This window comes from Patiria miniata, unplaced genomic scaffold (genome assembly GCF_015706575.1).
Source record: "Patiria miniata isolate m_02_andy unplaced genomic scaffold, ASM1570657v1 HiC_scaffold_19, whole genome shotgun sequence".
Lineage (NCBI taxonomy): Eukaryota > Metazoa > Echinodermata > Asteroidea > Valvatida > Asterinidae > Patiria > Patiria miniata.
The window spans coordinates 15556026-15572047 of record NW_024037057.1 but is presented as its reverse complement, the minus strand read 5'-3'; the positions used below and the strand labels follow the sequence as shown (position 1 = coordinate 15572047).

The 16022-nt window shown below is 42.1% G+C and overlaps 1 protein-coding gene across 1 annotated transcript; it reads right to left on the bottom strand.

Moving 5' to 3' along the window:
- Positions 1 to 1434: 1434 nt before the first annotated feature.
- LOC119725895 lies at positions 1435 to 8801 on the bottom strand. The gene is made up of 2 exons (XM_038197490.1): positions 8682 to 8801; positions 1435 to 3447 (listed from the first exon to the last, which is right to left on the bottom strand). The coding sequence occupies exon 2, from the start codon at positions 3416 to 3418 to the stop codon at positions 2270 to 2272; it is 1149 nt and encodes a 382-aa protein (XP_038053418.1). The 5' UTR covers positions 3419 to 3447; positions 8682 to 8801; the 3' UTR covers positions 1435 to 2269.
- Positions 8802 to 16022: the final 7221 nt, after the last annotated feature.

Sequence of the window (16022 nt, the reverse complement as noted above, 5' to 3'; positions counted from 1 at the left end):
TGTCTTTCTTGAAGTGACATTTTTGAAGTGACAGTGACACTATATTTGACAACACTAGCAGAAGATTGAGTTCTTCTTTATTTGTATTTCGCCTCTGGAAATGTTTTTTTCCTAACATTTTCGTATTCCCCCCCCCCAAAATACCCAGGCGGCCTCTCAAAGAAAGAAGCCTGATTCCCCCCCCCCCCCGGGCATGATACTATATAGGTCGTTTTTTAGACCGCTCTTTGGATACGTACGTACTATACAGTCTATACTGTAGAACGTTTTCGTGAAATGTTCTGAAAACCGGTATCCACTCATCATACTCATACTGTAGTGTAGCGGCCTGTTGGTACATGTATGAGTGCAGAATTACTCCAGGTAACAATGTTATTATCTCGCAGTGTTTGCTAAGGATTAAGCGCAGATAAGAAGCGTTCGCCGACCTCATAAAAACGAACTACCGCCACGAGATCTGCCTGTGGTTCAATGGTAAACACAACAACGTGTACTGCAGCAATAAAACGATATCGACTTGCCGCTTGACTGCAGGATCGTTTGTGGTTTTTTAATCCCCGCTAATCTGTCTTCCGTAGTGGGCAGAGCTGAAACACTTTGACGAAGAACGTATTTACCGTATACCAGGAATTGTTTACTCTGATCGGTACTGTAGATTAGCATATTCATAGCATCACTCAGCGTGTTTTGGTGTGGGTCTCGGTATCGACCAATGGAAGCCGGCAAATGGGTTGATATTATCAATTAATAACTCATGAAAGCGGCTTTTCTCAAAATGTTTACTGCACACCATAATGGATAGGAAACTTTTTTAATATTCGTGAGGCTTGAAAAGATTGACTGCTATTGCAAACGTCAGTGTTACAACTTTCAATGATGCACGTAGCCAGGCCTATTTTTTCAATTTCAATGAAAGTAATGAACAAATCACGATGATTTTTAGCACATACTTGGATCATTATGAGGAAAGTAAACCCTGAAAGTTGCATGAAGATACGGTCTTCCAAACGGGAGTAATTGATTTGACGTGCAATTTGTGTAAAAGTCGTCGTTGGGGGCAGCAAACAAAACATAGTAAATCGCGACGTAATAAACAGGACTCCCGATGCAGCGTAGTATAAATGAGTCCTGTTTATTACGTCACGATTTTTCTCAGTTTACAAAGAACCCAACTACTGTTGATTTCAATTATGCGCTCGCCGACCAACAAATTACTCGATGAATTTCGGTTTTATAAACCTATAAACGCACATTACAAAAGAATGGGACTTTGTCATTTCGATATACATATGGGTCTACTCTACAATAAAAAAATATAAAAAACAAAATGATTTTCAGCATTCCACAACCTCTTTAATCAAATAAACATGTACAGTACATGTATGTGTGTACATGTAGGCATCAATTTCAATCACACAGCTGAGATACTGCAGATAGGTCTATAGTTTAACCAAAGCACTTGACGTTAAAAGTGATAAACTTAAAACAAAGAAATAAACTTGAACTAGGTTTATACCTTTGTTCAAATCCCACTGAAGCCAATTTCTATTTTAAATTTATTACTGTGTACAAACAGTGTTGTAGTCGAGTACTTTTTTCCCCAGAGTACCGAGTACTGCCGAGCACTTAGGTTACCGAGTTCGAGTACTTACGAGAACAAGTACAGGTCTAAGAGTACAAGTACTGGTACTTCCAAGTACAAGTACAAGTTTTTTTATTCCGACTACAGGTACTTGTGCTTTTATTTCTGAATACGGTCATACGGCAAATGGTTCATTGTGCGTAATTGGCCCAGGCCCAGTCAGACCGATATACAGACCCACTCACGGCTACATGTACATGTACATTGCAGCTGGTAAATGTGTTTGTACGGACGTGCATAGAAGAAAATTAGGAAACTTTGATTTCTCCGCAAGTCAATCAACCAATTAATACTGAAAGAATCAATAAGACCGTGGTTAGTCAAGCTATAATATTTTTGTTCAATTCAAGTACTGCTATTCGAGTACGAGTACTTTGATGATCGAGTACAATTCTGACCTGTTGAGTACGAGTACTTTGCTGACCGAGTATGAGTACCGTCATTTCGAGAACGAGTACTTTGAAATCCGAGTTCAAGTACGAGTATGAGTACACTACACCAAAAAAAGGACTCAAGTTGTTCTTGAGATGAGTATGAGTACCGAGTACAACACTGTACAAATGCACTACAGTTTTCTTCGTCGATGAAAATTCCAATTAAAATACACTTGAAGAAATTGGACCGTGTCTAAGTGTCTTCTTGTCTACCTCGGAAATGCCGCTTCCCTTTGCCTTTTTTGCTCTTAAAAGTCCCCCCTTCATGTTGAGCGGCTTCACTCTGCTCTGGTTTGTCAGTATCCACAGGACCAGGTGGATTACTACATGATGTACGTAAATCAGATTGGCTAACACTTTGTGCCCTATCATCCTCTTTGTCCATTGATTGTTCGTTTTCAAAATGATCCAAATTGATTACGGGACGCGCACGTGGATTTCCAAGTTCATCTTCCATGTTCATGCCCGCTGTCTCCCAAAACGAAGAAATCTTTGGTTTTTTGTTTTTTGGCGCTGAGGCTTTTCCCACTTCATACTTGGGCATTTTGTAGACACTTCCGTATGACTTCTTGGATGGCTGTTCAGCCTGGTCAAGGGTCCTGGTTTCCCTGGGCTTTTGGAAGACAAGCTGCTCTGTGGTACCAGACTCTTGGACTGTTTGGTTGTCACCTTGCTGCTTTCTCTTCCTGAGTTCACTCAGGAACCCAAGGGCAACGCTTCTGTTAGCAGAGTTGCCGCACATGTTGGTCTCTTCCAGTGAATATTTAGTGTACTTATTGGGGTTCAGCACATGGTCTGCTGGATGATGCCTCCCCCTTGGATTAGAAGTACCCCTCCCTCTCCGTCCAACATTTCTCCAGGCTCCGCGGTCTGGTCTGCGAAAGGATGTGTTGTCCCTTCTGTCAGCTGTAGAGCCCAGCTGCCCTGATGTTGTTGCACCATGTTTTACAGATGCATGTTTGCCGGGAGATCTCAGATAAGGACTTGATGCTTTGTCAACTCCATGTACTTCAGAAGATGAAGAATCAGCTGTTTGAGTTACAGCGTCTGCTAAAGCTTTGTGAACTAAGGAGCCCTGAGGTTTTTTAAAGATGCACCCTCTCTTGATACATCCCTCCTCAGCCTCCTTCTCATCATCAGCCTTGGCTCCGCCCACATCTATCTCTCTCTTGCCGACTGTGGAGTTGTAATCCCTCTCCATGGTATCCAGTGAGCCGAATACATCTGCGCTCTTTGTCTTGAAAGGGGCGCTGTTTCTGATGGTACTGGTCTGTAGCTGGAAGGTGGAAGGCGGGGATGAAGACATTCTCTCGGAAATAAATCCTTCTGGTTTGGCAGCCATTGTTACTTCTTCACAGTGTAAATGTATTTCTGTGCATGGGAAAAAAAAAAAAAAAATGGCCTCCATTTTATAAAATTTTATAAAATAAAACCAAAATTGCACATGAAGCAAAACAACTTAACAAAATGACGTTGGACCTTTAATTACGAACGCACATTGTAAGTACATGTACACGCTTCAAATTTCGCAATTTGTTTTTAAGTGTTAGTTTGTGATAACTACATGTATCAGCAACAATCTAGGAAGATTCTGTGATGGTTATGATGATTCTAATAATCTCAGAAAAAACACACTTTACTTATGGGTCATTCTATAAATTTGGGGTCCAAAGTGTGACATTTTTCCCGTCCCTGTTACCTTGGTACTTTGTAATTTGCCATTCAAGCATCATTAAGAATGACTTCAAATGATTGTTTATTTGTTGGGTAGGTAGTTTGCTATTCATAATCACTCTTGGAGGATGACTGCATTAAGGAGTGCATCAGAATTATAAAATCATAGATGTCAGATGTAACAGGGACAGGAAAAAAGTGGACCCCAAATTTATAGAATGACCCAAATACATGTGTATAATGTACATGTACATACATGTACATGTTTCAATGAACAATGTACATGTACATTGTACATGTAGGTGTACTGGTTAAACTATACAAGTACATTGCCCTCAACAGCTGTAATGTGTAACATGCATGTCTCATTTTTATACATAATGAACATGTATGTAGCATCTTGCTACATGTAGTGCTGGACTGGGGGTTGGGGGGTTGGGGGGTGTGTCACATTCATTTAGAACCCCAAAAGTGTAGTGCAAACGAATAGCGTACGCACACGTGTTGGTTCGGCTGAATCACGCGCGCTAATATCTTTCACACACATTTTGTGCGCGTGACGTATTTACTTCGGTACTCCATATCCAGGCCACAGTACATCATACATGTACATAACATGTACCGTACCGGTAGGCCCACATGTACAGTCATGACAGTCACGACAGTGCCAGTGGGAGTTGTGGGGTCAGAAAACCAGATGATGTGTAGTATTCAGTGTGGGAGGCCATTGTAGTGGCTATCGCTACGGCAGCCGTAACATAACTTTCAACTGCAATCGTTATTCAGGGAACTGTCTGGTTCCCTGACCTAAATAGTACTTAACGTCACGAACCAGACCATCCACCCAATGGTTCTCGGCTATGCCCCCCGGCTGATTTTTGCACATTTTTTGTGTAGCAATTTTGTCAATAAATCAAAAGGTTAGAATTTTTGTTCAGACATCAATCCCCAAAAAGCCAACCCGCCCAAAAAACATAACAAAGGCGCCGTGAAAATGGGTATAGAATTTGCAATATGTTTAAAAATGGGCAGTTTTGAAGAGCGCCCCCATTTGGAAGGTGGGTTTTCACTAGCCCGACTGCATCTGGCCGTACAGTCCTATCGCAAGCTCTGTAGTACGGCCAGACCGCCAATGCTCCTCTACACGCTGAACTCTGATGTAGCGATTTTGCTACCGATTTTGATCGAGATTATCTTTTCATCCAGGACAGAAATTTCCAAAGTTAAGGTTCCTGATGGATGGATGAAGATTTTGGGATAAACATGATAAAAGAATGTTTTTTCGAAAAGGTATGAGTTTCTCTACGACTAGGAACCTTAACTTTGGAAATTTCTGTCCTGGATGAAAAGTAGTCCAAGTACATGTAACTTGGACCAAACTTATCGCCTTTTTAACATTCGGACATGGTCTGGCGATAGTAAAGTCCAAGCTAATAGTGTGAGCTGGACAACATCATCCTGTCACTGTCCCAAAAACCAACATTTTCCAACAAAAAACATCAGATTTCACCCTCAAAACGGCCTCCAAATTACTAGATATGCCACCTGAGGTACAAATAGACATCGATGATTAAGATGGTTGTACTGAAGTTTACTTATGATCCGGAAGAAAAGTGAAATTTCCCGTTCAATTCCGAGCATGCTGAGAGCTCCCCTCGCGATCTTGAACACGTTAAATTTCCGACTCGTGTTAATGTTTGAACGACGCGATTTCTTCTTCATGCCCAGCGTACATTCGATGGTCCCCGTATCCCGAGTGCGATTCTGTTACCGAGCGCGCGGACCTTACTATCGCCAGACCATGTCCGAATGTTATAAAGGCGATAAGTTTGGTCCAAGTTACTCGGACTAGATGAAAAGATAATCTTGTTCAAAATCGGTAGCAAAATCGCTACATCAGAGTTCAGCGTGTAGGGGAGCATCGGCGGTCTGGCCGTACTACAGAGCTTGCGATAGTAGCCTACTGTACGGCCAGATGTAGCCCCACTAGTGTGGCCGCGGTATGCTGCGCTGAACCTCTGGCCACACACCGTGGTCCGCGCACTACTGAGGACGTTTTCATAAAAATTGCAGGGAATTTCTTACATATATACGATGTCCCATCTATCACTTCTGGGATGCTTAGGTGTAATGATGTTCAATTTTCTGAGATATTCTTGAATCTTTCTGGAGCCCATATGCACTCGTGAAACGTCTGGTGATGGCAGCCATTTTGAATGTGACGAGATGACCTCAAGCTGTGACGTCGCAAATTGCTTGTCGAGCGAGGGCGCGAGTTGCAAATGCGATGGCTGTTTCCTGTGCCGTAGATCCTGAATAGAGATCAGTGCACGTGGCCCCCAGACTGCCAGACGATAAATGCATAGTACAGGAAACAGCCGTCGCATTTGCAACTCGCACCCTCGCTCGACAAGCAATTTGCATAAACGCGACGTCACAGCTGCTTGAGGTCATCTCTCTTCACATTCAAAATGGCTGCCATCACCAGACGTTTCACGAGTGCATATGGGCTCCAGAAAGATTCAAGAATATCTCGGAAAATTGAACATCATTACACCTAAGCATCGCAGAAGTGATAGATGAGACATCTTGGAATACAACCATATGTAAGAAATTCCCTGCAATTTTTATGAAAACGTCCTCAGTAGTGCGCGGACCACGGTGTGTGGCCAGAGGTTCAGCGCAGCATACCGCGGCCACACTAGTGGGGCTAGGCCAGATGCAGTCGGGCTAGGTTTTCACTACTCCTAGAACGTGGAGCCTCATAGGTTCAGAACCCCGCAAAATTGTTGTCGGCACAAAACACTAATTAAGTACAAAAACGTCCATCCCAACCAAGCTTTTTCCCACAGAACCGCTGCACAGTTTGCCCCTAAACTCCGTACAATACCTCATGACATACTCACGTTATGTGCACCCAACAAACATCGGTGGATTCTGTCTGTTTTCGGCAAAAATGATGAAAAATATGCCCTTTCCGCACTGAGCCAACCTAACACTTGAAACGAGCACGCGCGCAGAATGATCGCAGTCATTTTCGGTTCGATCGCTCGGAGCGCGCCGCGGGGGGTATGGTGTAGGAGCGGAACCACTGATCTCTATATAAAGACTGGATAGCGGATATGCATACAACATTCACACAGTAGACTTTGCATATTGACCAATTCGCCCCCGGTCTCACGAAGATGGCCGCGTATAATACGAACGTTCTACGCGTAAATACGCGCGCGTTGTATCAACAGTTGACGCGCATTTTGGTCACGTACACATATTATGATTTTCTAAAAGGAACACATTTCCGTAGTGATTATTATTTCAAAAACGCCGAAAAAGTGATTTGCGGCATTATAAAAGTAACCACTACGTTAGAAAAATTGTAGTAAACCTTGGTCAGTTGGTCAGTGGTCAGGTGGTGGTGGCCAAAATATAAGTCAAGTGAGCCGCGACGTTACAAAATAAATCAAGCTGTCTATAAAGACGGCAACTTGTCCTTTGTAGATCACCAGCCGGTCTCACCAATATGGCGTCAAATTCGTACATTGTGCGGCTCTTTATTAGCTATCCAGTCTTTATATAGAGATCAGTGAGCGGAACGATAGTATGCGCATGCGTACAAGTGCAAGTACGTACCCCCCGCGGCGCGCTCCGAGCGATCGAACCGAAAATGACTGCGATCATTCTGCGCGCGTGCACGTTAAGTGTCAGGTTGGCTCAGTGCGGAAAGGGCATATTTTTCATCGTTTTTGCCGAAAAACAGACAGAATCCACCGATGTTTTTTGGGTGCACATAACGTGAGCATGTCATGAGGTATTGTTCGGAGTTTAGGGGCAAACTGTGCAGCGGTTCTGTGGGAAAAAGCTTGGTTGGGATGGACGTTTTTGTACTTAATTAGTGTTTTGTGCCGACAACAATTTTGCGGGGTTCTGAACCTATGAGGCTCCACTACGTGTAGCCCCATAATTCCTGATCCTAGGAATAGTCAGAATCTTTTGGTCTGGGAACCGGACTACCACTGGGCCTGCGGCGTGCGTCCTGCACGCGTGATTGACAGGTGAACGATCTGCGCGAGGGCATTGTTCAGTTGGACCATGGAGATAGCTCCATGGTTGGACCAAGTTGCCAAGAAGGATCCAGAAAATGTCGTAAATTACGCAGCAGCTGGGCAACTGACACTGGCAGCAGGTTCTAATTTTGTTATTAAGAGGGTGAGTGTATTATTAAAGCATAAATGAACTGGGTTTGAAGTCGCAATGTGGAAATCACTTTCAAAATTTCGGCGAGTCAGATTCCAAGATGGTGGACGTGTGGCCTATGTTTACGGAGGCAGTCCAGTAAACTGGCCACATTATTATGGGGCTACACTACGTGGAGCTCATAGTCATAGTCAGTAGGTTTTCACGAAACCTTTTTTAGTTCGCAGTGGCTATTGTTACGGCAGCCGTAACGCATTTCCCATTTTCTATCGTTACGGTAGACTGCAACCTGGCAACTTTTATAAAAAAACATGACAATAAAATATAAAATTAGAAGGAAAAAAGTGAATTTGAACTTTATGAAATTCGGACTTTATTTCCCTTTTAAAAAAAATCCTCCAAAGCCTCAGGTTAGAAAAGGAAAAAAATTCGAGTGCAAAACTGAGATCCGAACCCGCAACCTCGCGGTGCAAAATCCTACCCTCTATCGGCTGAGCTGGCGCACTGCTCGATAAAACGTGTGGAAACAAATAATTATATACCTGCGTGCGTACCAAAAAAATATCGTAGAGGGCGCTAAACAACGAGTGCCGTAACGATAGCCACTTCGTTTTTAGTTTTGAGAGTGAGTTTTTATGAGCGTGAAATGCCGAATCGGCTTAGAGGTAGACCTACTTAAGCAACAACGGCGTACTACTGACTACCCTCAACAACTAATAATTAATATGCACACTTACACGATGTATTCTTTCGTGAAATATCCGCTTTTTCTCCTCGTTTGAGAGTTTCTCAAGCTTCGCATTCTGCAGCCATCTTGAAAATAGCGCCACCATGTGACTTACTAAAACTGAGTTTTCACTTCGCGCGCTCGTACCCCCCGCCCTGCAAACAGGACGCTGGGATACTCTGATGAATTCACGCTCTGATTGGTTGGATTTTGCGTGACCAGTGACCTGCGCGTCATCAAGGTCATGACTCTGCAAGGTTTGAAACGGCCGTTAAGACTGATTCATTACTCTTTTATTCCAGTATAGAGATGTTTTTTTCTCGTTGAAAAGCGTAATAATGTAGAAATTCCTGCATGTTATGTAGGTGTAGTAGCTGGTCAGCCACATATCAAGGGTCGCCTCGTCGACAGGCCTCGCCGTTGTTTTATTCAACAGATGACATGACAAATGACAATCCCGAAGAAGACAAGACTTCTTTCAGTAGAAGTAAAAACCCTGAAAAATTACAATAAGTGAGGTGCCAATTAAGTTTCTAACAAAGTAATCGGTCTGATTTATAAATATTATTAAATAATAAATTATACAGATAAACCTACCCCAGTGCCTTTGGCTTCGGTTATTTAAGGATACACAAAACAGCACAGCTCACAGCTGGAAGTGAGTTTAACATCACCCATATTTTGGCAAGGCTTGCATTTTTTATACCAACTGTCCCACACAACTCGTAAAGACTCATCTTCTTTCTGAAGGGAGGCAAGCTCATGTGAGAACGAGGGGAGCACCGCAGGGGCAGAACCGGCGGTCTCCTGTGATGTGCCTTCTGTCTTTTGGGTATGCGTTTCGGACGCATTCTGAGCTGACACATCAATGGGTACTTGTGAACCCTCGCAGGTGAGTCCATTATTTTGTAGTTCAACGCAGGTTACTGAGGCGATATGAGGATAGCGGCTCAGGGCGTCAGCACACTTATTTGTCTTCCCGGATCTATATTTTATCTCAAGATCGAAAGGTGCTAATTGGGCTATCCATCTCTGCTCAGTAGCACCAAGTTTTGCCGTTTGTAGGTGAGACAGAGGGTTATGGTCAGTCCATACGATTGTGTGGTGACCAAGCAGGTAGTCGCGGAATTTTTCTGACACTGCCCATTTCAAGGCGAGTAATTCCAGCTTGAAACTGGATAAATCGGCATAATTTGTCTCTGCTCCGCGTAGACTTCGACTCGCGTACGCGACTGGGTGAAGTTTCCCACTGTCATCAGCCTGACAGAGACACGCGCCTAAACCCTTAGCAGAAGCGTCCGTCAAGTACAAAGTCGCGATCACAGCATGGATATGCCAAGACGCGGGCCGTGCACAGTACGTCTTTCAAAACATTGAAAGCTACGTCGGCCTCTTCTGTCCAAACGAATGGGGCTGTGGCCTTCCCTGCTTTTGATTGTGCTTTACCGGTGAGCGCGTGTCTGCAATTTTGGCGAAGTCGCGCACGAAACACCTGCAGTACGAGGCTAACCCAAGGAAGGAACGCAGCAGATTTGCAGTTGATGGGGTAGGCCAAGACCTCACTCGTTCGGTTTTATCAGGATCTACTGACACTCCGTTCAAGGGCGGATCCAGAAGACAATTTTTTTTGGGGGGCCAAAAAAATATTTGGTCCCCCAAAAAAGTGGGTCAAAAAATTACAGCGTGGGGTTCGGGGCCCGCTTAAGGGCCCCGAAAATTTTTTTGGATTCTAGATGCTCTGTGGTGCGATCTGAGGCAATTTCTGACCACTTTTACCAATGTTTTTTTGAGGAAAAGATGGTGGTGTACTCATTGCCTGCCTTTATTGCGACGTCACATAAAAAAAAAAAATTGGTTTCGTTTTTTTTTGGGGGGGGGGGCCATGGCCCCCTTTGGTCCCCCCCCCCCTGGATCCGCCCTTGACTCCGTTAGAGTCTACGACATGACGCAAATGAACCACGGAATCTCTGAATAACTGACACTTTGACCCGTTTAGTTTGAGATCGTATTGTTTTAAACGACTGAAAACTTTGTCAAGTCTCTCAATGTGGCTGACAAATGTGGCAAAGAAGACTAACAGGCCATCTAGATAGAGAATCAGCTCCGACAGGTTCAGATCTCCGAAAATGTGGTCCATTATTCTCTGAAACGTACTTGGGCTGTTGATGAGACCCTGGGGAAGACGTAAACATTCATAGAGTCCCCAAGGTACCCTAAACGCGGTATTAGGCCAAAAAAAAGAGAGAAAAAAGTCGGTCTCTGGTCAGCGCGCGCGTCGATTTTAATCATGCGCGTCGATCTTTTTTTTTTCCAAAATGTTCCGCGGTATCTCCAACAGCGCTCTCTATTTCCGCACCTCCTCATTTTTTTTTTTACCAAAGAGCACCAAGGAATGGGAAATTGCACCAAGGCAAATGATCGAAAGCACCAAGACAAATTATGGAGGACACCAATGTACATGAGGACACCAAAAAAGCAAAATAGTACCCACCTTGTCTGTACAGTCCAAGCTTGAAGACAAAAAAAAAGAAAGCCGCGTGGCCGCGTCAATTTCGGAACTTTGGTCTGACCAGAGACCGAATATTTGTTTTTTTTGGCCTCATCAATAGAATCTTCTTCCATGGCTACTAGGAAGTAGCCATGGGTCATATCTAAAGAAGAAAATACTTTAGCGCCACCAAGAGCCTCTAGGGTTTCGTCTATCTTCGACAATGGAAATTAATCTTTGGCTGTCTTCGCGTTTAAGCACCTGTAGTCAATACATAATCTGAGTTGGCCACTTTTCTTACGCACAAGAACGATGGGACTCGCGTAAGGACTAGATGATCGACGTATATTCCCCTATCGAGAAGATCCTGAAGCAGGGTCTTCACTTCGCCAACCTTAGAAGGTAATATTCTCCGATAAGGGAGGTTCACTGGAGTATTATCGCTCAGCCGTATTTTGTGAGGGATGGTGTCACAATAACCCAAATCAAAGGGCCCGGCTGGGAAAACATCGATATACTTTTTAATTAATTCCGCTGCCTTAATAGCGTCTTCTGGTGCCAAGTGTTTAGGGGTGTGACCGGGGTTTTAAATAAAGTGTAGATACGACACAGGCTGGTCCCTCTGGCTTGGATCCTTTTCTGTTTATTCTGTAAAATGACGAAGACATCAATAAGACATGTTGAGTTGTCTTCGTCAGAGTGTAATGTCTAATGATTAAAGCTAATTAACAATAACTACACAATTCTTAAATGAAGTTCACTGGACAAAATCACGATTAATTTTAAACAATTATCAGCCATCCTGGCTAATCTCACATAATTATTTACAGAAAATGAGGAATCAATAATTGAAAATGAAGAACAAAATAAGATATTGGAATAATGGTCAAATGGACTTCGCGCCCAAAAGTCTGGACGGTTTCCGCCATCTTGAAAATCTCACTTATAACTGTACCATTAATGTGTCAAAAAGCAGTGATTCATATATATTAATATTTACAAGCTACAGCTTCAAAGTATTGGAATCTTGGAGAGCACTATACTATTCAAATAAATCTTAGACAGTATAACACTATTTAAACAAATGAAATATATTGGTGTTTCGTCTCACTTCCTGAGAAACAACATCGTGAGTCAAAGTCATAAAACACGAACCAAAGTAAATCAAAATTATACAGAATAGTTAAATGAATGCATATACAAGAATATCACTCTAGATAGAATATATTTAAACAATTTAGGAATATTGGCAATAAATAAATCAAAGATTTACCTGTAAAATGACGAAGACATCAAAAAGACATGTTGAGTTGTCTTCGTCAGAGTGTAATGTGAACCGTGGCGCGAAACTGAAGGTTTGGGTGCGCCGTACTTAATTTAAATAATAAAGGTAACGCAGGAGTGATTCTATTACAATGTAAATTAACAGTTACTCATGCATAAAAAGGACTAGAAATAAAGAAATAAATAGAGGGGGCTATATTTTACACTTGTCACAAGGGTAAGACCAGGAGGCATGACAAAATTGGTGCCGTCTGGAAAAACAAAGGTTTCCCTATTTTGGCTATCTGTCAGTGCATCCTCTTTTAACTCATGCTCATTGCAAGGCAAATTGCTATCTACGGAGTCATTCGGAGTTCGTTTTCTTCGCGAACACTGGCTACAACACGGTGCACTGACACGTTAAGCCCATCCCCATCCTGCTCAAGGAAAATAATATCCAATATGGGCATGGCTAGGAGGATATTTTTTATAAGGAACATTGGGGAAAACTAACCAGCATGGCTAGGAGGATATTTTTTAAAAAGAAAAATGGGGAAGACTAACCAGCATGGCTAGGAGGATATTTTTTTTGAAGGAAAATTGGGGAAGACTAACCAGCATGGCTAGGAGGATATTTTTTAGAAGGAAAATTGGGGAAGACTAACCAGCATGGCTAGGAGGATATTTTTTAGAAGGAAAATTGGGGAAGACTAACCAGCATGGCTAGGAGGATATTTTTTAGAAGGAAAATTGGGGGAGACTAACCAGCATGGCTAGGAGGATATTTTTTTAGAAGGAAAATTGGGGAAAAAACCAGTATGGCTAGGAGGATATTGTTAAAAAACAAAGTTGGGAAGACTAACCAGCATGGCTCGGAGGGTACTTTTTAGAAGGAAAATTGGCACAGCTAGTAGCCTAGCATGAATACTAAAGGAAGTTTACGTTAGGCCGTACAAACGCAGCGTGGAAATTTCAAGGATTGTAAGGAACGGATCATTAAAACATACACCGGAAAGTGAAGTAGTTTATAGGTTAGTATAAGTAGTAAGGAATGCCGGCATGTAAAAGCTCTTACCAGTCTGTTTTGGCAAATTTGACAAGAAACCAGAAATTTGTCTAAAAAGCGAGACTCATCAGGTACAGTTCGCTAGACCTTGGGTAGGTTTCGTCTCGAGACTGTACGACCTACCCCGTAAGAACTTTTACGTGTTGATGTTATATCATAATTTAAATTTCAAGGAAGGGGGTATTTAATTGGGTTGTAAGAGTATAATTTTCATTAGAGATCAACTCACCTAAAACGATAAGACGTCCGCTCATTAAAGCCGAGGATATGGTGTTAAGAGGTCACGTTCAAAGGTACAAGTACATGTAGTAAAGGAATTGCGTTTCAACGTCAGAAGAATACGTGTTGTTCTTATGGTAGCTGGGAGCAAAGTGTGACGTGACGCCGGCGCGACGCACGGTTTTTTGAAAACGTCTAAGATACACGCGTATCATACGCGCGCGTAATAATGAATCGTTGTGCGTATCAATGAAATGAGTGGCACAATATCAGTGCGGGGTCGACGTAAGTAAAAAACGCAGCTCAGAGATTGTTATAGGTTAAATACAATTTTTTTTAGTTAAGCATCTCGTTCATAAAATTTATTTGATAATTTAATAATTTTTAAAATCTTATTTACGTGTAAGAAATAAGATGTTCACAAAATAAGATAACGTTCGTGAAAAGAAAGAAGAAAGAGTTAAATAAGAATGGAAGATGCAGGGAGAAGAGGAAAAGGATTACAGGGAACGGCCCCGCAGACTCTCGAGAATTACGTAAGAACGCCAGTGCAAATCTGTCGACTTGTCTTTCAATTGTTTTCGTATTGCTACAAACATAAGGTCTATAGCTGTCCCTAGGCGTACCTCACGATACGTCAGACGATCAGACGATCCTCGTGGAGAAAGGGGGTTTAAACCGTTCGGAAAGTGCCTTTAAATGAGCTTGACGACCAGTTATAAAGATCCAATCATTGCCAAGCTCGGCACGAGGGGATACAAATGTTTACAGACACAAAGATGGCAACAAGTAAAACGACAGAACGAACGAAAATCTTTTTTGCCTGGAATTGAATTCTTTATTTTAGTTGAAGGTATTATATGATTATCAGAGCTATAAGTATAACTTCCATTAGAAGGATTTTTTTTTTTTTTTTTTTTTTTTTTTTTTAATTTATTATTTTGTTTTAATTTTTTAAAAGGAAATTGGGGAAGACTAATCAGCATGGCTAGGAGGATATTTTTTATAAGGAACATTGGGGAAAACTAACCAGCATGGCTAGGAGGATATTTTTTAAAAAGAAAAATGGGGAAGACTAACCAGCATGGCTAGGAGGATATTTTTTTTTGAAGGAAAATTGGGGAAGACTAACCAGCATGGCTAGGAGGATATTTTTTAGAAGGAAAATTGGGGAAGACTAACCAGCATGGCTAGGAGGATATTTTTTAGAAGGAAAATTGGGGAAGACTAACCAGCATGGCTAGGAGGATATTTTTTAGAAGGAAAATTGGGGGAGACTAACCAGCATGGCTAGGAGGATATTTTTTTAGAAGGAAAATTGGGGAAAAAACCAGTATGGCTAGGAGGATATTGTTAAAAAACAAAGTTGGGAAGACTAACCAGCATGGCTCGGAGGGTACTTTTTAGAAGGAAAATTGGCACAGCTAGTAGCCTAGCATGAATACTAAAGGAAGTTTACGTTAGGCCGTACAAACGCAGCGTGGAAATTTCAAGGATTGTAAGGAACGGATCATTAAAACATACACCGGAAAGTGAAGTAGTTTATAGGTTAGTATAAGTAGTAAGGAATGCCGGCATGTAAAAGCTCTTACCAGTCTGTTTTGGCAAATTTGACAAGAAACCAGAAATTTGTCTAAAAAGCGAGACTCATCAGGTACAGTTCGCTAGACCTTGGGTAGGTTTCGTCTCGAGACTGTACGACCTACCCCGTAAGAACTTTTACGTGTTGATGTTATATCATAATTTAAATTTCAAGGAAGGGGGTATTTAATTGGGTTGTAAGAGTATAATTTTCATTAGAGATCAACTCACCTAAAACGATAAGACGTCCGCTCATTAAAGCCGAGGATATGGTGTTAAGAGGTCACGTTCAAAGGTACAAGTACATGTAGTAAAGGAATTGCGTTTCAACGTCAGAAGAATACGTGTTGTTCTTATGGTAGCTGGGAGCAAAGTGTGACGTGACGCCGGCGCGACGCACGGTTTTTTGAAAACGTCTAAGATACACGCGTATCATACGCGCGCGTAATAATGAATCGTTGTGCGTATCAATGAAATGAGTGGCACAATATCAGTGCGGGGTCGACGTAAGTAAAAAACGCAGCTCAGAGATTGTTATAGGTTAAATACAATTTTTTTTAGTTAAGCATCTCGTTCATAAAATTTATTTGATAATTTAATAATTTTTAAAATCTTATTTACGTGTAAGAAATAAGATGTTCACAAAATAAGATAACGTTCGTGAAAAGAAAGAAGAAAGAGTTAAATAAGAATGGAAGATGCAGGGAGAAGAGGAAAAGGATTACAGGGAACGG